At 45.9% G+C, this 24,534-nt stretch overlaps 1 protein-coding gene across 3 annotated transcripts in view; it reads right to left on the bottom strand.

The window, feature by feature from the left end:
• SPTB (spectrin beta, erythrocytic) overlaps nucleotides 1–24,534 on the bottom strand; it is a 146,736-nt gene that overhangs the window by 51,668 nt on the left and 70,534 nt on the right. For all 3 annotated transcript variants that reach the window (XM_025442705.3, XM_025442704.3, XM_035720205.2), the window contains one exon: nucleotides 15,160–15,358. In XM_025442705.3, the coding sequence (XP_025298490.1) occupies nucleotides 15,160–15,307 (148 nt within the window). In that variant the 5' untranslated portion in view covers nucleotides 15,308–15,358. The remainder of the gene's footprint in view (nucleotides 1–15,159; nucleotides 15,359–24,534) is intronic.

Here is a 24,534-nt window from a genome sequence, read left to right on the forward strand (position 1 = left end):
AATTCAGCCACCTATTTCCTCTACCTGGCAGAAAGCTCTGTCCCAGTGTACCAGCAAGCTCAGATTCCAATGCAAGGTTCACCCATCTATCTATCCAACAAACATTATTTCTGCCTAGAATGGTCTCTCTTGCCCATCCACTCTACCTCACCCCTTCCACCTAACTCCTATTTGTCCTGTAGGAGTCAGTGCTTCTCCAAAAAGCTTACCCTGACCCCTTGGCTAGGTTAGGCCTCCCTGTGTGTGCCCTGACCCCTGCATATGCATTTCTTATTTAGGTCTCACTTCACATTCATATGAGTTGAAAGCCTATCTCTCCTGCAAGGCTGTAGGTATCTTGAGCCCAGCAAAGTCTATCTGTCTAGTTTACTTCTACATCCCCTAGGCCTAGAGCCTGGTATACAGTTGGTGTTCCAGAGTTGAATTGTAGTTGACTGCACATTTATTCAGCTCCTGTTGTTGGCAGGCTTATGCTAGGCCTGATAATATATAAAAGTAAAACAAACTCCTTGAGGGGCTCCTGGTAGGGCAGAGAAGAATGATGAGCAAGGCAAATGGAATGTGTGATCCATACAAGGTGAGGGATAAGGGAGGCTTGAGCTGGGGACTATCCATGCTGAATCTCTCACCACCAGAAGGGCAGGTAGGGGTTTCTCCATCTTCAGACCTGAGAAGCTGACATGACACCCCCACCCTAAATCGCATCAGCCCAAACCAGTTTTCTTACCCATGTTGTACTAGTTCAGAAGAGGTACCTCTTAGCACCTCTGTAAAATAATGCTGGTAACCTGTCCAGTTAGGGCTGGGAGGTTTGAACCAGATGCTGGAGAGAGGGAAGAGCTGGGTAGCAGAAAAAGTGGGGGAGAGGTGGAAGGTAAAGAAGAGAGAGTGGCAGAAAAGAGAAACAAAGGGAGAGATGCGGGAAGGACGGGTGGATTCTTGCTCTGTTGGCCTTAGTGAAGTTTGTGGCAAAAGGCTTTGGGCACTTTGGTGCAGAAGCCGACCTGGCAGTATGGCTGGGCCTAGGCCATGGAGGATCCCCAGGGAGGGTGTGGGGGTTGGGCAGAGCAAGGACAGGCTCAGAGCAGCCTAGCCAGGAGGGATGTCAGTGCCCTGGGAGCAGACTAAATGTCCGCTCAGCTGAGCCCAAACCATGGAAGGGTTGGCTTTTTAAATTATTAAATATCTGATTTAACAACAACAAAAAGAGGAACCCAGCCAGCAGGGCCTCAAGGGTATAATTTTGGTGGTTCCTGAGGCTCACAGCATCAAATTCCTTCCTACTGCACTGCTATTTTAGTGTTAGGAACTCAGACACTTTATTCACTTATTCATTCATTCAGCCAATGTTTACTGTGTCACCGCTAGGTGCCAGGCTCTTGGGGGAGGTGGGGAACTCAGGGACAGGAAAGACAGCTCTATCTTTGAGGCAGACATACTCTTTTATAAATATGATGAGTGCTGGTGTCTCATATAAAGAATTCAATGGCAGCCATCTAAATAAGACTTCCACGAAGAGGAAAAATACTACTACTGACTCTCTAAGTCTCAAATATAAAATTAAAATGGTAATCCATCCATATTGGGCCGCTGGGCAAAGTTTCAGGGGGAAGACTCTCTTTACTCTTTTGTTGGCAGCAAATTAAACCACTTTCCCGATTTCAAGGACTATTCAGTAAAATGTAACTAAAATTCCAATGATATATTGGACAGAAAGCAATTGCATTTATTCTGGGGCATGTCTAGAACCAGCCACAACCCCATGGTACCTTCCCTAGAGACCAAATCTGTTCGTTCAGGGACTAGTCCTTCCAACCAATTGTGGAGCTTTGACCAAGGGCCTGAAATTTTTAGGCCCTTTAGAGATGAATGTATTAAAAAAAACTCAAGTCCTTTCTTCCTTTCTTTTCTTGATTTTAAGAATCCAAAAATTTCATCACATGGGTGCCAAAAGTCATTTATTTGTGCTTGACAAAGGGTAAGGAAGTGGTTTTAGCTGGGGACATGGGATTTAATTCTTGGCTGCTGGGCTGGCATATATAGTGGGCTGGTACAGATGGATCCTAACTTACCCTTAGATCTCCCCAGGTTTCAACACACAAATGGAGCCTTGTGGACCCCAAAATATTGGAGCTGTAGGTTTAGAGCTCAGACAGGCAGCTTCTTGGCTACCTTTTGCTTGGAGGCTAGTACACAATTGCCCAGAATCCCCAGAACCCTGAAACATTTTGCAGTGTTGAGACATGGGTAAGATTCCGAGAAGCTAATGATGATCACAAGGAGAGAAAAGGCCCAGGGGTGGGGATTAATTTCCATTAGCTGTTTGCTCTGGCTGCTCCGCATCAGCATGCTCAGCACATTTACTCCTAGCATGGCACAAGTATTTATCAGGAGCCTTCCCAATGCAGGAGCAATGGGTGGCCCAGGGCCAGCTGGGCTGGGAACCCTGGTGGTGTGGACAGGCTGGGGCAGTGGCCATGCATTGGGTCTGCTGTCTCCAGGGGACTTGGGCCATCTTGCAGAGACCCTCCATGGAAAGGAGGCCTCAGCTAGGTGCAGCCAGGGGCCAGACCTTATTTCCAGACCCCTAACCCTGCCAGTGCAGGAAAGTAAGCAAATCCACCGGCATGCCCTGACTCAAAGCCACCAGAGCCTCAGAAAACCCTGGTGCTTCTGTTGCCCTCAAGCTTGGGAGCTCTCCATTCCTATTTCTCTTCTCTTCCTTTCCTTTCCTTCCCAGGCTGTGGCCATCCTCAATCCTCCCCAAGATATTGGGGCTGCTCCTAGAAAGTTCGTGTTCTTCTCTGACCAGCTAGCTATAATGAGTGTCTGGACATTGTGACTGAGTGAGCTTTCTTTTCTTCTTTTCAGAGGTTTGGTTTGAGGTCAAATCAAACCACAACACCAAAATGCAAATATTTATCTGTCAATAAGGGAGCTCATCCATGGAAAGTGTTTAAAACAGTACCTGGCCCCCAGAAAACTAGCCATCATTATCATTCTTACCCATCACTACTACTATTATTACAATATGTAGGGTCCTGTCCTGGATGCTGTGGGGAGCACAAGGGCCTCAATCTTGTTGACGAAACAAGACAAAAATCCACAAGCAGTTAATTTTGCAACCACACAAGAGTTAAAAGGCAGTTCATTTTAATAATACAAAAGCTGTCACAAGGTGTTATTGGATTAATTATCAGATAAATGGCACATTCAGTAGATGGTCATGGGCCGAAGAGGAAAGAGGTCATTTCTAATTAGAGTAGTCAAGCGGGAGGGGAGGCAGGGTATCTCCTGAAGAAAACAACTTTGGATTGGCAGAGGAGGAGGGGAACCAGGGAGGTACAATGCTCCCAGCTAGAAGGCATGGAAGGATACAGCTTGTTTGGAGGCTGCTGAGTAGATACAGGTAAGAAGAAAACATGTGGAAAATAGATTTTTAGCTGAATATATGTAAAGCTCTAAATGAAAGGCTAAGTTTAGATTTAATCCTAGAGGCAAAAGATACCATTGAAGGTATGACTGGATCATTTTCTGAAATACTAGTCTAGAAGGCCCTCAATGATAATTTAAAAAACAATGTTTCAGCTTAAAAAGAAGTGTAAAATCTACATAAAGAAAACATTAAAAGGCTCCTGAGGTACACAAAAGATTTGAACAAGTAAAAGGCACCTCCAATTTTGAATAGGAAAACTCAATATCATAAAGTTGTTAGTTTACCCTAAATTAATCTGTATGTTAAATATCATTATTATTTCAAGATTTTATATATTTATTCATGAGAGACGCAGAGAGAAGGAGAGGCAGAGACATAGACAGAGGGAGAAGCAGGCTCTCCCCACAGGGCCTGATGTGGGACTTGATCCCAGGACCCCAGGATCCAACCCGAGCCAAAGGCAGATGCTCAACCACTAAGCCATCCAGGTGCCCCTAATTGAATATTTTAAATATATTTAAATTCTATAATTTGGGGGGAACTAGAGAAGCTGTGAGAAAATTCATTGGGAAAACAAAAAGGCTAGGAAATTCCAAAAAGAAGAATGACAGCCCTTCCCAGGTTCTTTTTCTATCAGATAATAAAGCACAGTACAAAGGTACCATGATAAAACTGTGCTACTAGAATATGAACAGACACATCAATGGAATAGAAATAGTCCCAAGCACAGATAGGCATTTGATATCTGATAAGGTAGTATTTCAAATATAAAGGGGAAAGAAGGATTATTAGGCAAAAAGTGTGGACAAAACCAGGTGCCACACAAGAAAAATTAACCTAAATTTATAACTCACCCTCCAGAATAATTTCATTTGGGTAAAAACTGAAATGTAAAAATGAAACCATAAAAATACCAAACAAATCATGGTTGAATGGTTTTTGTTTTGTTTTGTTTTTAGAATGCTGGTATAGGAAAAGTCCTTTAAATAGGACACAAAATTCAAAAGCCATAAAGTAAAAGATCGAAAGTTCAACGATGTTAAAAAAAAAAAAAAAGGCAAAATTTCTGATCCTAATTAAAATTAAAAAAATTTTTTGTGTGCGTTAGTACACTATAAGCAAAGTCAAATGACGAAAGATATTTGTAACTCACATCACAAAGGACCAAATCACTTAGGATATAAGGATACAAATTAATGAGGAAAAGGACCATACCATCAATCCAAGAGCAAAGTGGACATACGTTTGTGAACAAAAAGTTAACAAAATGTAAAAATCTCTTAAATGTGTAGAAAGTTGTCCAAGCTATTCATGGAAGTATAAATTAAAAGTTAAACATATACACAAAATTTAATAAGTGGTCTTTAATTAGTGTGAATACACTAATCATAAAAGACATTTTTGAGACAACTGGGAAAATTTGGACATTGAGTATTAAATTATATTAGAATTAATGTTAATTTTTATTAAGTCTGCATTTTTGCCAACACATAGCTTTAAGCTATGGGTAAAGCTAGGTGTAATAGTGGTATTATGGTTGGGTGGGAAATGTTTTTGTTTTTCAGAGGTACATATTAAAGTGTTAGGGGTAAAATGTTGTGGTAATCTTCAATTTACTTTAAAAATACTTCAACTCCCAAAATGGACAAGCAAATATGGCAAAAAATGAACAGTTGTTATGTCTAGGTGATGATTCATTATACTTTCATCTCTACTGTATGTTTGAAATTTTTCATACCAAAAGTCAAAAAGTGCAATGACAGTAAATCAAGGCACTGTTTCACTTAGGTGGGCTTCCTTCAACTTCAACTTCCCTCCTCCCTTGGCAACAGCACACCTGCCACTGGTCCCACCTACTCTGGTACCTGCTTCACTTCCTGATATCATAGGCATCTGGGAAGTTATCAAAAGTCTCGGGTGAGGCTGTTTTAAAAATAAAAGTTTATTGTGCATTAGCTGTTCTTAGGCTATGGCTATGGTAAGGTTGAAATATCTTATCTACCATAATCACCCAGGTCTAGGCCCATCTATTCATTCCTGCCATAGCTTCCTATAAAATTCCTTGAGTGCTTCATACTTCCCTGTCTTTTTAAAAAATTTTTTTAAAAAAGATTTTACTTCTTTGACAGAAAGAGAACACAAGCAAGGGGAAGGGCAGAGGGAGAGGGAGAAGCAGGCTCTCTGATGAGCAGGGAGCCCACGGGGCTCAATTCCAGGATCCTGGGATCATGACCTAAGCGGAAGGCAGGCACTTAACCAACTGAGCCACCTAGACACTGCCTCTTTTATTTTCTCTCCCTCTTTTGTCTGTTAAAAATCTGCTCTCAAGAATAGAGAATAGCAACCTAAATATCCAACACAGAGGATTATATGATAATTTTGGTACATTTATAAAGATATTAATAAGGTTGTAGAAGACCTTTCAATGGCAAGAAAGGATATTAGAATACATTTTAAGGGGAAGTTCATATTATAAAATTACATGCATAATATGAACTCATTTTGTAGCACTATATCCATTTAAAAATGAAAGCTTCAGCTAGATGTTGTTATAGCTAAGTGGTAAGACTATTGGTGACTTTTCTTTTTGCTTATCCATAGTTTCTAAAATTTCTGCAATGAATATGTATTCCTTTCAAAATAAGAAACAACAGATGTCATGAAGAAAAATAGGATATAACGCTCAAAAACCCTGAGGACTAAATGAAGAAAAGTTAAAAAAGGTTTGTGTTTTTGTTTGTTTTTCAGGAAGCCTGCATTTTTACCAGCACACAACCCTAAAGTATGGCTAAAGCTAGGTGGTCAGAAAGGTAAGAGGGAGAAGAGGCACCACGAGAGGTCCATGTACCATGAGCCTCCGCCTGAAACCAATCATTTAGTGTTGAGCCCTTTGCAGGTTTACAGCTTGGGATTTCTCCTTTTCATGCCAGGAAGCCAAGAGCTTAGGGAACCTGAGTGAGCAATACTTGAATTCCCATGAACTGGTAACAAACCTTGAAGATAAAGATGCTAATCCTATAAAGCCTAGCATAGGGGCAGACCGTCAGGGACATATCATAAATGTTGGTGGCACAAATTCTACTCTACAGTTTGGAGAGGGACTTTTCTTTCAACCAACCAACTTTCATCACACTAGTATTGTGAACAGCTAGCTAGCCTACAAGATCTAAAAATCTAGCTAGGGTTGATTCTAAGAGAGAACTCTAGGATGCTTACTACATACCTGCAAAGGCAATAATAAAGCACATAAGACTGACTTTAAAAGTGAGCAGTGTTGGGGCACCTGAGTGGCTCAGTGGTTGAGCACCTGCCTTTGGCTCAGGTTATAATCCTGGGGTCCTGGGATCAAGTCCTGTATCAGGCTCCCTATCGGAAGCTTGCTTCTCCCTTTGCCTATGTCTCTGCCTCTCTCTATTTGTCTCTCATGAATAAATAAATAAAATCTTTAAAAAAATAAAAGTAAGCAGAGTTGAACACTAAGATGTTGGTTAACTAGACTGGGGTACGTTAATACAAAGGAAGACTATATGGCCATGAAAATGATAATCTGCATGCTTACTGACATAAAAAGATATTCACAGTATACTGCTGAATGAGAAAAAGTCTAAGATTATAATATTTTAGGTCATGTTTTAATATTTACACATTTATACACATAGTCATGTATCTATAGGCTTCAAAATATCTGTATGGGTCATTAACAATGTCTCTAGTTTCCCCCTTTTTAAATCTATGTTTCTAATCTCCTCTATACTAAATATATGTTTTTGTGTAATAAAAATGTTTAAAGATATAGAAGTATTCATCCAATTGTTTTAAACATAAAATAAGGTCTTTATATATAGTAGGAAAAGAAAGCAAGTTATTATAGGTCAGTTTAAATTTTTAAAAAAATGTTTTTGAAGGCTAGTTTTGATCTGAGGTTTGAGGATGATCATGGTTTTTGAACAGCAGAGAAGGAAGGGGGGCTCTTATTCAAAGCCCTCAAGGTGGAAACTGGCAAATGTGTGTGTGTGTGTGTGTGTGTGTGTGCACATGTGTGTAGGTACAGGTGTGCGTGTTTAGGGGGTGACGGTGAGAAGCAGTGAACTGACCCAGAGCAAAGAAGCTGAAAGGCAGTCTAGGGAATTTGAACTTTATACTCCAGGTAAAGAAAAGCCTGGAGGTTCTGAAGTAGAGGAACAGCTCACTAACAATTTGTTGGAGGACAATGCTTCTCACTGCCCTGTGTAAATGGGATTGGGCGAGGAGAGGCCAGGGCACCAGGTGGAGACAGCTGCAGAAGTCTCTGCTTGAGGTGCCATGACCCCAACTGACACGTGAACCATGGAAATGAAATGACCAGAGCTGATCCGGACAGCCACAGAACAAGGCTCAGCTGGCCCACAGCAGGTGATAGCATTCAGAGGCTCTAAGAAGTAAAAGGGGATTCAGGGTTTTGATCCATAGGGCTCAAGAGACTATTGGTGGGAAAGAAAATGGGAAGCGCTGACTAGGGTGGGATGCAAAGGAGGAGATTAATGCAGGTCATGTCATGTGCAGTAGCCCTAATGGCACTGGGAGGATCTGAAATCCCTGGCATTCTCTTCTGGCACTTCCTGCTGTGCAACCTCCCCCATCTATAAAGGGGCATGGGGATAACTTTCCCCTGCTTACTTCAGGGTGGATAAGGGTCAGGAGGATCATCTGGATAAAAAGCGCCAAGACCACTAAGCGGCTGTGCGAGCACCAAGCTCTGTCATGCATGCAGGTGGTGGCTGCAGGGAGAGATTACACTCACTGAGAACATGAGGCCGTTGAAGTCAAGATGATCCAGGGCTCGGGTTCAGCCTAGCCTTTATTAAATTGAGAGAATTTCTGGAGAATCTACCAATTTGCTAAAAAGGATCGATTCCCTTTTCCTAAGCCAGGAACTGAAGCCCCATGGCTCAGGGTAGAGGCATATGGTCAGCACTACTCTAACAGGTGGCTTCTTCCCAGGCTGCCAGAGCTGGAAAGGCTTTGTGCATCATCCGACTCAAGCCCCTTATTTTATGGGAGAGGAGCAGAAAAGTGACTCGGCTAAGGTCACCTAAGTTGGGAGAGCCCGTGACAGCAGCAAGAGGCCAGAAGAATAATAATGTGAGGATGGACCACTTCTCCCTGTCGAAGGCTACCAAGCTAGCTCACACTGCCATCTTCTCCTTCCCAGACTTTTGCACAGCCTCCCCACAACCTGTTCCCCTCTCTGAAGACAGAGTGATATTTAAAAGCCCAGATGTAACCATGCACTTCCCTACCAGAGCCCTTTGATGAGTGTGGGAGTGGCTCCATCCTTCTGGTCCTCTACTGAAGGCTCCTGTCCTGAGAGCCTACAGCTCTCCCTGCTACAGGCTCCCACTCTTTGACCCTTCAACCCTGCCACTGCTTTGCAAATAATCTCCTCATTAAAGTCCTCAGCTACACTTTTTGCATTTCCTGCTGCTTCCTGCCAGGACCCTGAGGATACCCATGGTCTATAAGGCTCCTGTGATGTGGCTCCTGCCTGCCGCTCCCCCCTCCACCCATCCTGCCCCCTAGCCCTCACTCCAACAAGCCCCACTCCCCCTTGGATGAATTGTAAGCTGTAGGTTAGAAACTCATAGTTCTCAGTAAATCTTTACAGTATTTATCATGATTTATCATCATGCACATATGGCTCTATGTACTGAGACACATGTATGATTATTTGATCCACTTCCTTCTCGCTGGGCTGTAAAATGAGATCCCCTGTTGATCTGGTTTCCGAGTCTGAAGGCCAAAGGGTTTGGAGGCAAAATGCTCCCAGAGACTCAGCTGCTACCAGCTTCCTTGTCATTCCCTCTCAGTGAAAGGATAAGAAAGGAAAATGAACAATTGCTACAGATGCTTGGAAACAACACTCCTGGCACCTCTTCAGGCAAGCGGCACGCAGCGGGCGCCCAGTTGCAGAAGAGGGAAATGGATACCGGCTGCTCTGGGAACCAGAAGCAGAGTCAAGGTCTGGTGTCACAGCCTGCCCTTGGGGATACAGCTGACAGCCCACAGGAGTGGCCCAAAGACGGAGGAGGCTATTACCATGGCTCACCCAGACTGCACGGCATGGGGAGGGAAGAATCTTATTATTAACCTCAGTGTATTAATATTTGAAAAGCATCTTCACAATGATAGATAGCAGTCACCCAGAGAATGGGGACAGCCTTGGTTCTGCAAAGCATTCTCTGAGAGGGAGAACAGCTTTTATTGAGAGGGGAGGGAGGACAAAGGGGGAAGGTGTTGTGTCCGGGGCAGGGGAAACTGCCCGGACTGCGCGGCACAGGCGGCGAGCCGGCCCCTCCCATCGATCTGTCGATCTGTCCGCACAGGTACCGGCCGCTGTGTCTGTGTCGGAGCAGTGGCCACTGCGTCTCAGGAAGGAGGGGACTCACGATGGCTGACCGCCCAGAAAAAGCTGCTGAGCCGATTATTTTTTCTTCTGACTGTATACTAAAATGATTGCCGATGATTATACATATTTCCGTGAATAGTATATTTTCCCAAAATATAGTCTCTACATAGAACTTCATCTCATGTTTTGGAATCTGAGAAGAAAACATTTAAAAAACCCCTCATTAATAACCCCATCTTTGTTCTCACAGGTAGCTTAAGAGAGACAGTCAGACCATTAACACCTGATGGCTTGGTCTCCAGCAGCTGCCTGTGAACTTGTCAACTTAATAGGCTGCCAAGAAGCTGCTGAATCCCGGCGTCTGTGCCCCCCCGACACACACACTGTGGTGGAATCCTGCTCTCTGAAAGAAATCATTCACCCTCTGGACACAAAGCCCTTCTCACGTAACTGGGGCACCTCTGGCGCACCTGGAATCAGTGTCATCCTGTGCAGGTGGGGAAAGAGGCCCAGGGAAAGGCCAAGCATGACCTTTTGCTGCCAAAGTCAGGAAGGAGCTCATACCACACTCCCTCTCGGAAGTTTCCAGGGAGCCAACGTGGGTGGACAAGGAGCAGCAGGGTCTGAGGGCCGCTGTCCTAAGGCTCTGATGGAACATCTGCCGGTCACAGAACTTAACCTTGGGGCTTGGGCAAAGTGGGTCTGGAAGATGTTCAAAGTTCAAAGTGGCAGCAACTCTGTGCTTCTGAGCACAGGGACACAGCCTGCTGTGCACCTGCTGCCCTGTTGTGTTCTCTGAATTGTCCTCAAGCAACCTCACTACTTGACCTCATCTCCTGTCTAGCAAGATGGCTACAAAGACAGAATGCAGAAAGGAAAGGCACCTTTAGTTTGAAACATCACTTGGATTCTGATTTAAAGGCAAAACCAGCATGGGCTACTCAAATTTGTGTGCTGTTTTCAAAGGATGGTTCTGTGTTCAATGGGCCAGGGTAGAGGATGAAGTGGCACGTGGGGCCCTTTCCTTCTCACAGATCTTAAGGGGCCTTGGACTGCTTTTTGCACTGCAACCTTCCAGATGCCTCTTTGCTCTGAGGAGCTGGAAATCATGCAGTGGGTGACACCTGGGAGGCCCAGATGCCGAGCTGAGTGTGTGGGCAAGGCAGGGGGAGACTAATGCACAAGGTTTCTGTTTTAGGGGGTACCTTTCTGTTGCACTCTCCCTCTCCCACTTGGGCCACGTTGCCCTGAGGCAGTGTCCTCTCCCGAATCAGTAGGGTAGCCAGGTGCAAGGGGGGCACACAGGCCAGCAGAGGCCTCCTCTGGGATGAGGAGAGAGCATGGAGGGCAGGCTTTCTGGCTGGTAAATTCTCTGCAGCCTGCAGTGCCTCATCCCTCATCCAGACAGCCACAAATGTTTACCGAATGGCTCCCAGTATGAAAAGGGGGAAGGACAGGAAATGGGGTGTGAATGAAAATGAGGGTGGCTCTAGGAGACACTGGAAGCCTTTCTACTGAGACATGAAGGCTGGAACCTCCTGGAGGGCTAGAACTTGAGCTTTTCAACTGCCCCCCTTCCTCTCATCTTTCAAAAAGTAGAAAGGTGCTAGAGGCGATCATCAAAGTAGAGAACAACCCCTGTTCAGGAAGAAGCTTCAGGGCTACCCAGCACTTAACCCCACAAAGTGCTGTCACCTTTAAGAGGCTGATTCTGAGAGCTAACATCTGTCCAGGGACCCACTGGGCAAATATTCCTGCTGGACCCCCACTAGGGGTCACAGCCGAGGCTAAATACATCCCCTTGCAGGAGCCTTCTGCAACATTTTCTTGCCCACCTCCCCCTTGCTTTCACTCAGGCTGATCCACAGTGTTAAATCCAGTGATTCACGTGGACAGGTCAGGTATTTGTATACCAATGTGGCAGTTTCCACACAGAATAACGGATGGCTTGCTTATTTCAGTCCAGGGAGGAAGATCTGGCAATGGCTTGACAGGCAGAATAGGGAGTATTTCCTTGAGAACTGAGAGGAAGTTGAATTAAGAGGAAGAAAAAAAATGGAGTCCAGTTAATCAACTGCAAATCTTCTAACCACAGGTCACTAAGTGGAGAAGGACCCAGAGAGGCTGCCACACCAGGAAGAGCATCTAACAAGCCTCATTGTCCTTTGGTTTCTTGGCCCTTCTAGGTCACTCACCTGATGGCAAAGACATGGCTGGGATCCTGGCTGGGTAGCCTTAAAAAGAAAGATCTACAAAGCATGGGGCTTCATCCCTCTGGGCACTGGGTCTCTGGGGACTGAGCTAAGAGCTCCAAGCAAAAGTATCAGCCGAGTTTCCCTGGTCCCTGGATCCTTCTTTGAACCCAGGCCTTCTAAGACAAAGGAGGGAGGGCTTAAGAAGGAAGAAAGTGCCTAGGAACAGGCCAAGATAATTGGGACAATGACTGAGCTAAGGATCCTGAATGTCTGAAGTTAAAAGAAAGGACAGAAAGATATTACTAAGATTTCCTATAAATACTAACATTCACCTAGTATTTCATTACTAATAAAAAACTTTCATAAACTTTATCTCACTTGACCTTTACAACACTCTTGTGAAAGTACTACTGTCTGCATTTCATAAAACAGGAAATTGAATCAACCATCCTTCACGGCAGTAGCATTAGAGGTGGAACCAGGACTCGCATCTGGGTCTTGTGACATTTTTCTCCTCACCTCAGGACCTTCAATTTTGGAAAGAAAAGGCCAGACCAATCTCTCCGACCTTGGCACATATACCTACAAAGCAGATGACCACCATCTTGTAAGAAAAACAGGACTGAACGCCTTCCTTGCCGTAATGGTCTTAGGTGTTGGGGAGTGACTGAAATGAGAGGTACTTCTGCTTCCTTTGCCTCTGTGGAAACACTGACCCCTGCCTAGGCTGACGAGGCAGCCCCAAAGATAATACTGAAGAGAAAAATATCAAGAATTTAAAACTGGGGGAACCTGACAGCATGTTTCTCTGCTCTGCCTACCCACCAGAAGGAGTCCATCCGACCTCTCTACTTTGGACCCTCCCAAAGCTTTGGCTTCTCCCACAGGTCACTCAGGATGGACTCTCAGGAAAGTCAATAGACTGCTTAGGTTTGTTTTTAAAATCCTGAATGGACCCCAAACTTCCATGGTTATCTGCTAGCCAGATGTTCTAAATCATTGATGTCCAGGCATGCAATTCTACACTCTGTGGTCCCCCACCCCCACCCCATCCCCGGAGGACACTAGAGATTCTCCAGTAGATGAGCTGCAAACTCTTGGTAAGATATAGGCAAGGTGCATAGAGGCTCTTTCCTCATAAACCTGATCAACCACCAGTTCCTCAACCTGTTCATCAGACCTGGCTGCCATTCATACAGTCCGACCAGATGGAGCTGTGCCCCACCTGTGTGTCAGGGTGTCACACACCCTTCGCTTCTGGGGCCTTCTCCACAAATGAGTCCCTGATTCTCCCTGCGCCTCCTCCTTTGCTCTTGTGTGCCGCTTAATTATGTGACTTCTTTACAGTTCTTCTCTAATTCTACTTGTGCTAATTAATTATGAACATTGTTCATTTTCCCTAATAGATCATAAACTCCTTAGAGACAGATACTATGTTGAATTCATCTCTGTGGTTTCTTCTCCCCATTTTCATGTCTGGTTGGGGGTTTTAGCTTTACACATAGTAGGAGTACAATAGATAACAGTTAAAATGGAATTGACCTTGGTATCTTAAAAAATGAGGTATCTGTGAGACATATGAAAGGATCCCTGCACAAAAGACAGTACCACTCCGCACAGTGTCCTTTGACAAGACTTATGGAGCATGATTCCCCACCCCCCCACCTTGATCACCAGGATCACCGCAACCAGGCTCAGCTGGCACAGAGATATGAAGAAGACAAAACCAGACTGGCAGAGACCACGGTTCCTAGTTTGCTTATTTCAAGAGGTAAAGATTACATAAGCAAAGCAAGGGACTGGTGCTGTTTCCTCAAGGGAAATCAAGGAAGGACTTTTTAAGGGTAGGGAATGGGGAGAAGGGGGTGAAGGGAGAAGAAAGGGATTTTCTTATAAATAACCAGGACACAAAAGCTGATGGCTGAGACCTGAATGGATTCTCCATCATGACAAGGGACTGAAACACCCCCATTTCTTTCACAGAATAGGAGGCCCAGATACTCCTAAGGTGAAAGGCCATTATGGTCCCAGAGGGGCCCTAGGGCCCTGCTCATGACTCAAGGTCAGCTGGAGACAGAGGCACCTGGGAGCAGGGTAGAGGGAGAAAAGGGAGAAGAGTAATACCAGGAGCTTCGGATAGGGCTATTGAGCAATGGGGCACCAGGAGAACTGCTCTAGAAGGTGCTTATGGGAGAGGTTAGGTCCTTCTTATAAGGTGAAGATAGGGATAATTGATGATAGGGAAACAAATCTGATTTGGGTAAATGACTGGTGGAGCAGATGATGGAATCTACCTCTACCCCTTCTACCCACACACTATCCCACAGAATTCAAACTGTCTTTGTTGGCCAAGGACTTAGCACCAGACCATAGCTAGCCTGGGTCAGGATTCAGGGAGGCAATGGTCACAGGGGTTGGTGGGGGAGAAAAATCCCAAGAATAGATCTCAGCTAACAGGGTGGAGGAGAAACCATTTCTACTGGAAACTTAAGTGCTCTGTCTCTCTCTGTCTCTCTGTCTCTCTGTCTCTCTCTCTCTCTCACACACACACACACACACACACACACACACACAGAAATCTATTATGAACCTGCTAAGTAAAAATCTAATTCCAGTTTAAGGATAAGAGGTTTAGTAGAGAAAATCCTGCTTCCTGAGCCAGTGTGGGGAGAATGTTATCTGTTCTCAATCTCCTATCAAATCACTCTTTTCTTTTGAGACCACAGAAAAGATGATGATAATTTCCCTAGCCAGGACCAGGCAGGAGACTGAGGTGCATAATGAAGCCCCATGTGCCTCTACCTGGCCATCTAGTCCCTCCGACACTCCTTCACCCAGACTTCCTCTTAGTTCTGACTTTGACCACAGGTCATTCAGGATAGAGACAGAGGGTAAGGCCTATCTTGCTGCCAAGATAGGCCACCTGGGATCTTTTTCTCACTTCCCACCTGGGATGAAGTGAGGGATGCATGTGAGCAGAGGCTGCCTGAGCCTGTGCTCCCTCCCAACAGGACCAGGTCTTTCTGAGCCACACAAGCATATCTCCATCACCTCCCTGCCAGGGCTCAAGCCAGTGCACACAGAGGACTGACCCCTGGGATTGTGAGACCCGCTCCTCTAACCCCCACGGCCCCAAATGGTACCTGCCAAGGCCTTGATCCGGGACCTCTCAAAGAGCCTGGCTGAGCTGTTGTCATTATCCAGCTCATCGTCCGGGGCATCCCAGCGGGCATTGATCCGGCTGTATGGTGGCTGGTTGCCCACGTTTTCAAACTCCGTGGCCGATGTCATGTTAGCAGGCTCTCAGCAGTTTCGCCTGCCTCAGTCTTCATGGAAGGGTCCCTAGGGGGGACAGCAACACAGTCAGAGGGTTAGCTTCCCCCCTTGGACTTTTTCTCAGGGGAAACTTATTCGGAGCATCCAACAGGGGTGGGTCCTTGCAGGAGCGGCACACCATGCCAGCTGCTGGGCCATGCTTCCCACCCCAGGTCTCTGGATTATAAAATATTGCAGCGGCAGCAGCAGCAGCCGCCACAGGAACGGCGACAGTGGCGGCGGGGATGGAGAGCTGCATGCAGAAAGGGTCAGGATGGCCAGCAGGTGGAGACGTCAGTTGCAGCAAGCCTGCTTCCTCCAAACCTGCTGCCACTGGCAGCTGTGGGAGCTGGAGCTCCGGAGCTGGGAGAGGGGTGGCTCTTCTGGGAGCCAGGGGCTGGGTAGGGTGGAGGATAGAGAGGGGCTGGGAGGCAGGAGAGCAGCTCTACCCTTTGGACTGGGGCCGGGACCAAATCTGGAGGGGAAGTGGGGACAGGAAGGAAAGGTGAGAAGCTGGAGGTTGGCTGAGTCCCACTCAAACATGGATCAGTGGGGAGAGAGACAAATGTGAGATGCGCCTAAGGCCACGGCCCCAGCAGCTGTGCTGGAGAAAGTAGACTCCTCTCAGAGGCTGCCCAACATCCCTCCCAGTGCTTTCCTAGCGGCAAATACTTAGAAAGCCGAGCTCTTGGTTTTGCCTTCTCTAAGTGCAACTAGGCATGTGGACAAGGTCTTCAATGGAATCCCAAGTCCGACCAAGGAGCCCAGATGAGCCTGTGGTCCCATCAAGGCCATCAGTGTGGTGGGAGTGGTGGTGAGGGCATCTCACACACGGTAGAGCCACATGTGTTCTCTATGCAATGCACATGGGCATCAGGAACACTGTGTTCTCCCTCCCCTGTCATTTGTAATGTTTCCATTCATTTATGATTAATTCAAATATGTACCAAAGCCCAACTCGAGGGCAGGCATTGTGCTAGGCAGAAGTGCCCTGTCCTTATGGAGTTTATACTCTGGCCGCAAGACACCCAATTAAATAGGCAATTACAGTAAGGTATGATGTGTACCACCACGTACCACCACTAGGAAAGAACGAGGAATGGTGGGGGACTTGTGGCAGGGGCTGGATGTCAGGGGAAGGGAAGTGTAAGCTGGTTCCTAAAGGGAGCTTAGAGGCATTCTGTGAAGGGATAGAGGCAAGGACAAGTCCAAACAAAGGGGATAAAGAGCAGGTACAGAATTCTGAAGGGGAGAGAGAACATGGCAAAATTTAGGAACCTTACAATGTAACTAGAGGGTGAGGGCAGGGTCAGGGAGACAGGGGGACAAGACGCTAGAGGTGCAAGGCTAGGTCCTGATGGTCTTGGGCCTTTGGAAAATGACGCTTTCTTTTAGCTTTAATTTCCTCACCAATACCTGCCTTTTAGGCATCTCCTGAGGAAGCTAAAGGGATTCTGAAATCAAGTCTACAAGACCCAACAGGGAGCCCAGAGCCTTCCTATCCAGGAGAACAAAAGGGGTGGGGGTGGGGAGGCCACGAAGCAGAAGAATGACAAGTGTGAACAAACAGTGAGCTGTGGGGCAAACCACTCTCTCCATGAATGTATGCACACACACACCACACTCACACATTCATATACACACCCCCCAACACACACACATACCCGAACATCCTACGCACGGACACACACATCTAACATACACACTCACACACCCGAACAGACATATGCCTGAAGAAGAAATGATGGCAGCTCACCAACCCAAGCGTAAATGCAATGCTGTCGCCCTTATTTTTCAGACACAGAATCACTTCAGACTCCTTTCTCCCCGGTCTGATTAATCAATCCCGCCACATCCCTTTGAGGTAAGACAGGAGCCAGAATTATCCATCTTAACTGCATGAGGAAGAAAACCAAGGCCTCACACTGGACGAAGCCTCCCCAAGGTCATCTAGGGAATTATTGCTACGGTTAGGGTAACGGCCAAACTGTAGCCCAGTTTATCCCCCTCTACTGGCAGATTTTAGGGAAGGAGAGGAAATTGAGGTGGGAGAAGAACATGACACAAGGGGACAGAGGGCATTCCTCGGCTTCCAGGACTCGGCAAAGGTGTTTGCTTCTCAGGGAAGAGGAGGTGTAGGGTGGGGAAGCCTGTCATTACCCCACAGTGCCCCACAATGCCAGGCCTGTGCCCAAGAACACCCTTGTCCCTTAGCCAGCCTGTTGTCTTCCACAAAGAGACACACTACTTCCAGGGCTGAGATTTCTCACTCATCAACTGGTTCAGGCAAGAGCTGGGAAGATTCCCTCCTCCCCTTGCTTTCCCCAGCTTCCCTGAAGGGGAGCTACTGCTGGCTCCCAGCTCCGAGCAGGAGAGAGACTGACAGCCTGACCAACCAAGTGCTGGGCTGCAGGCCTGTCCAGTAGCCCCTGAGAAGGCCTGAGCTGCCAGACGCAGGAGGTGAGGTAAGAGCAGATCCTGCTTGCAGGAGGTAACTGGACCCTGGCTCCCCTTCTTGTCTTGGGCTATTTTTAAGAGTGGCTGAGAGAGGCTGGGCCACAGGGCCGGGGGTTGGGGGTGGGGTGGGGAGTGAGATTACCTTTGCCATGGCTCCGTAAATAAGTCTGCCCCAGAAAGATGAGCCTGAGCAGGCACACCAGCAGGCCCAGCATTCAAGACAAGATTGATGGCCCCGGGTGCAGAAGAGCAGCCACTAGACAGCAATTCATTCTGCTTAAAAATGCCAGGCCTCCTGCTGCTATGGCTCAGAGAAGGAAGCAGCCAGGTAGTGACTTGGCTGGGAACCTGATAAAGCACACGTGTATGTCTAAATACACAAGTCTAAGGTTTTGGGGGGTTTTTGTCTTGTTTTTGGAACATCAAGTCCCTGAAGAAGACCATCAAAGGGAGAAGATTCAGAAACTAAAGGGAAGCCCTCTTTGTCCTGCCTCACACATGTGCCCATCCCAGTGGACTGCCCAGATGGCATTCCATCAGAGTCAAGCGGAGGGTGTGTGCTCAGTGGGTCAGCAAGGGGAGAATCTCGGGGAATCAGGTGTGACAGACAGAAGAAAAGAAAATCTGAAAACAGGAAAGCTGCAGGATGGTAATTCCAGGAAAACAAAACACAAGCAAAAACAAAACCCCAAACAATGCCTAAAACCAAATTTGACCCAGAGCTTTCCCAGCATCACCCATGTCAATTTGCATTACTGTCATAGTACGCCTTTGAAGGCCTGGCAATAAAGAAACCAACATGAGTGAAGACAGTATGTCTGTGGGAGGCTCATGGTGGAAACATCTAATCAAATGGGTAGTCATAGGAAGGATACTTAAGTTTATATCTGAGGGGAACCTGGAGGTCAGATAATCCCATCACACTTTTAAGGATATAAGTCATCTATGCATCTAGAACGGCCTTCCACAAGCATGGAAGACAACAAGTATGTGGCTAACATTTGGCCTTAAACAGCCCGTCACTCCCCTGCCAACAAACCCAGGAGAAAGGGCATGAGGAGCAGGCCCTTGCCCTTTCACTCTCCAATTCACCCTCAAGCTCCTAAGAAGTCCTTCTTCCAACCCACCAGACCCTCGTCAAAGCATAGCTGAGTCTTCTCTGGCCTGTGTGACTCTGCGCCCAGGAAAGCCCACCTTCCCTGTCCATCTACCTGCCTCCTGCGATGGGACAGGCCTATCTCCAAATGCACAGTCCAGAGGTTTACCCTCACCTTCTGAGCTTCTGCTATTCCCTAATGCCGGCTTATATTTTGATCTGGGTGGTTCCTAGAAGACTTGCCCACAGCTCAGCACAGAAAAGCTCATCTGATCATCGAGGGCACTCACTCATAGGAGGGCCCGCTTGGTAAACGGATTTCACAATCGTACTGCCAAAACCCATCGCACAGTGTGCCCAGGACCTCATCTGCTTCTGAGATCAGGCGTTAGGTCTCAGCATCTCAACCTCATGTGCTATGCCAGTTAATCCCTGGGGCAGCCGGGAACCCGGGCAGTGGTGGCAGAGGTGGCAGTGGCAGCAGGAGCTCCCCCCCCTCCACCGCCCCTGCAGGAACCCTAGCTAGAACTCACTTCAGTCCTCCTCCCGCATTGAGCAAAAGAGGAGGAACGTGCTGCTCTTTCTTTCCCCACCCCGGCTCCTCTTCCCTGGGTGGCACAGGTGAGAAGCAAATCTTCAGGACTGGGAAATGGGGCAAAATACAGAGTGATGCCTTCACGGGGTTACAAGTCACAGGCTGTTGCAACAGCTTCCATGCAGTCTTCCTTCAACAGAGAACTCAGACCCATTCTACCTTTAATCTTCTCTCTAGCGGTAAGGTTGGACTCTTCCTCTGCTTTCTATCTTGTCCTGCCCCTTAATGCTACTCCAAACCGGCTTTTAACATATTTTGGTACTATGGCAACCCAGGTCAGGAGATTAAATCCTGAAGTTTCCCTGGTAACTTTTCTGCCAGTGCATTTACTAAAACAACATCCTCCTACTCCCTCTGGTAGTAATCTCACTGCATATTCACAGCTACCTTAAAGAACAGACTCACTAAAATAGCATGAGAACCAATGAGATGCCCAGTACAGAGTACACTACCTGTACCTCAAATCCTAACCTCCTGCCCACCACCAAGCTCTGGCCTGGCACCTCCATCTGTCTACCAGATATCACCACCTAGAAATTACAGCTTAGTCTCATTATGGTTAAACCTGAGCACGTGGCTCCCAGGACAGAACAGGGGAATTTTAGGATCCCGAGGTGACAGTGAAGCCCAGTGAGGTAAGCATGCCACCTGTGGGTGACCTTTCCAGCAAATGGATATCACCAGCAATACCTGGACCAAGCTGCTTCCCCTCCCCAGAGCACACCCTGCTTTTCCACACTTTGCAGTTCCCATCCCCAGCTGCCCTGGCTGCCAGTTCATGAGTAGCAGAGTATACTTCTGTGTTCTTCAAGTGTCAAGATTCCTGTCCATGGTTGCCACTGTCAGGGATGCCCATGCATTTGCAATACCCTGGCCATTCTACCTGCCATTCTGGTCCACTGCTTACCCAGACCCTTCTGCTCCAGTTTCTGTCACCAGGCAGGGACTCCAAGTCCACATGTTACAACTTGTCCACTCTCATCATGGAAAAAATCTCTGACCAAAAACTGACTCCAGTTATGCTGCAGCTGCTGGAAAGGGAGTGGGAGCATGGTGGGATCATGACCCCAACAGTTCTTAGAGGGATTTGGTTGGGGAACAGGTGCAACTCAGTGTTGATATAGGGAGGGATTGCCACCTCAGCCCTCTATCTTAATAGCATCTATCAGCACCTCACATCCTACACAGAGGCAAATGCCCATTGGGAATGATTAAAGGAGACAGGAGAGAAGGTACTCTTAATATACATCATTTTCAAAGACTATCCTGCATTGTCCAATGGGCTCAATATCTACATTTATGGAAAGCTATTACAACCCAGTCCTACCTCTCATCTTTCCCAATTCACTTCTTTCAGGATAGCCACTGGCCTCCCCTCCCAGAATAAGTAATAGTCTGTGGTAGGTGAATTAAAAGTTGAACTCCCAATTTCTCTTCTTCCATAAAGACTTTTCCAGAATACCCACAGTGCCCTCTCTCTTAAGAAAATTGTCAGGGAGGTAGTAAGGTCTCAATGTTGGAAGTAGTTAAGAATAAGTTGAAATAAATCAATTTGAAATAATTGTTGAGATATTTCTAATGTGGTAATTGATTCAGAAAAAATCAAAAAATAAAATAAAATAGATAGGTTAATGGAGAACTATAACAACAGAATCAAGTTTCCAACACTTGAATTCACTGATGAAACTTAGTATCACTAGCAATAGATACTGCATGTCTCCTGATGTGATGCAGTATATCATGACCAAAGACATTGTTGCCAAAAAAGTTGAAACTCAATCTGATCAATCTTTAGAGTTAAGTTTCCCTTTAGAAATTATAGGAGACAGGGCGCCGGGGTGGCTCAGTCAGTTAAGCATCTACCTTCGCTCAGGTCATGATCTCAGGGTCCTAGGATCGAACCCCATATCCGGCTCCCTGTTCAGCAGGGAGTCTGTTTCTCCCTTACTCTCTGCCCCTCCTCCCTGCTCATGCTTTCACTCTCTCTCCCTGTCTCTCTCAAATGAATAAAAAATCTTTAAAAAAAGAAAAAGAAATTATAGGAGACCAAAAGACAAGTTAAATGACAATATGAGGAAGAGACAGATCTACAAGCAGAGACATTCTGCAGACAAATGATTCCATTTCCTAAACAAGTCAATGGCATTTAAAACAAACAAAAAAGGAGGCAAAAAGTAGGGACTACTATAGATCAAAAGAGACTTAGGAGGGCAGCCCTGTTGGCTCAGCAGTTTAGCGCCACCTTCAGCCCAGGATGTGATCCTGGGGACCCAGGATCGAGTCCCATGTTGGGCTCCCTGCATGGAGCCTGCTTCTCCCTCTGCCTATGTCTCTCCCTCTCTTCCTCTCTGTGTCTCTCATGAATAAATTTTAAAAATTAAAAAAAAATAAAAGAGACTTAGGAGATGTAATAATTAATGCAATATGTACCTTGTTTGGATCTTGAATCAAATGACTATCAAAAAACATTTTTGAGACAACCAGGGATATCTGAATTATAGACTCAATATTGGATGATAACCAGAAATTATAGTCAATTATGTTAGGTGTGATAGTGGCATTGTGGTTTTCTAAGAAAATAAACATTTTTCAGAGAAGCTGAAGAATGAAGGGGGGGACAGGACATGTCATCTGGGATTTGCTTAAATATGCTACAGCAAAGTAGGAAGCAAAGATTAGGAAATCCCTAATAACTGTTGACTTGGGATGATCGACACATGTGGGGGTTCATGATACTATTCTCTCTGCTTTGGGTATATGTTTGAAAATTTGTACAATAAAAATGTTCATTTATCATCAAGCTTAATTTTTAATAATTTTATTTTAAAAGGTCATATGCCCTAAGTACAACTGGAACTTAGAATGAAAGTCAACCCCTTACTATGGCCCTAATGCCCAGCATGGTCTGGCTTCTTCCTCCCTCCCCAAGCACGTCTCCCCTTACTACATACAACCTGCAAGCCTTTCAGGTCTTCTAACTTGCCATTTTTTCCCCCAGTTCAGGCTCTTGTGCATGCTGTGCCCCTGGTCTGGGATACCTTTTGGAGTATCTTTGTATGTCTGGCCCTTTAAGGTCTCCTCTTAGATATCATCCCCTTTAGAAGTCCTCCCAAGCACTCTATCTCGGGGTAAATCCTTTGTCAGCTTCAGTCTGAGTACTCTGCTTGACCCCTTCCTAGCACTCAACATGATAGTAATTACTCATACATCTGTTAGTTTTTGTTTTTGCTTCTCCCTGCCTCGACTATAGGTTCCTGCAGGCAGCAGCCACGTTAGTCTTATTCATTATTATATTCCAGTGCCTAGCATTTTGCTTGGGACACATAGGCACTGAATATTCTCTTCTTCCTAGGGACCTAAGCTCTGGGGCTTCTTTAAACCCCTCTGTCCCATCATATTCCTTGATCTTACTCATTCAGTTATCCCATTTAGGTGTATTGGGCACTTATTCAATATTTATTTATCACCAAAGCCAGTCATTATGCCCTGTAAAGTGTCTTCCTTTCATTATTCCTTTCTGTTCTAAAGCTTCCACTTTACTTCAGGCCCTTAGGACTTCCCACCTGGACTTTATAACAGTCAATCTCTGTCAAGGCTTGGCCCCTTCAATCCATCCTGCATGGCCCTTCTCATGACGATATGCCTCTACTCTGTAACAAGTCTATCATACACAGTCTACCAAAGTCCTACACTATCCAGTACTGAGCTCACACTTTCTTTTATGCTAACTTAGCTCCAACTAGGAGGATATACGTGTCCACCAATCCTCACACCATGTCAGGTGCCTCTATAACTTTGTGTCACATTCCATATGCTGAAATTTAGGCATTATCCTTTCTTCTGTCAATTTAAAACAATTTCCAAACATTTAGAAATACAATACAACATATTCCTAGAATCTGAATGAGGTCACTTTTCCCCTCCTATCCCACCTCATGGATTCTCAACTGCCTCTTCATCCAGGTGCAGAGGACAATGAAGACGGGCTTCATGGGCTTCATTCAATGTCAGGGAAAGCTGACAGAGATCTGTACACAGACTTCCCTTGATCAGTCCTACATCCTCCTAAGTCTCATTGCTATTTTCAGGTGAGGCCAGACCCTCACTGTCTTGCCTTCTGTCCATCTTGTCAACCTTAGGACAAAGATGAATCTTTAGCTTTTTCTCCCTTCCATTTCCATTTTAACATGGAAGAGCTCAAGTCTTTCTCACCTTAAATAAAACTCTTCCTTGCTATATTTTCTCTTTTCTCTCTCGGAGTCAAAACTTCTTTAAACTTCTTTTTCTTTTTTTAAAAAAAGATTTTATTTATTAATTTGAGAGAGCGAGAGTGAGTGAGCAAGCTGGGGAGGGAGTGGCAGAGGGAGAGGAAGAAGCACACTCCCTGCTGAGTGGAGAACCCAATTCAGGGCTCCATCCCAGGACCCTGGGATCATGACCTGAGCCAAAGGCAGATGCTTAAACAACTGAGCCACTCAGGCACCCACAGAGCCAAACTTACTGACTAATGTGCCAAGTATATGAATAGGGAAATTACAAGAGAGGAAATACAAAAGAATAAAAGCCTGTGAAGAAATATTCAAGGTTATTAGTTACCCAAGAAATGTAGATTAAAGCAAGAAAGAGATTCTATGGGCAAACATTATCCAGCTGGATAATATGAAGTGTGGGTGGTGATGTGCAGAGCAAGAACCTTGTGCCCTGCTGGTGGGAGTGTGGACTGGCCTAGCCGTTCCAGAGGCAATCTGCAAGTTCTCAGGCAGGTTACAAATCTGTAACTCTGTTCCTGGGCCTAGAGACAAGACAAATTCTCATGCAGGTCTGAAAGGGGATAAATGCAAGGATGCTCACTGCAATATCGATTATGGGGGTAGGTTGGGGTGAGCAGGTGGAGATAACCTGTGTGTCTGTTGCTGGGGAATCAACAATAAAACATGATAGATGTACACATGAAAGACAAGGGCAGCACTGGAAGATCTTAAAACCACAGTGCTGATTAAATAAGTAAGGAATGGAATGATATCTTTAACACAACACTAACATAATTTTAAAATA

The sequence above is a fragment of the Canis lupus genome, chromosome 8 (genome assembly GCF_003254725.2).
Source record: "Canis lupus dingo isolate Sandy chromosome 8, ASM325472v2, whole genome shotgun sequence".
Lineage (NCBI taxonomy): Eukaryota > Metazoa > Chordata > Mammalia > Carnivora > Canidae > Canis > Canis lupus.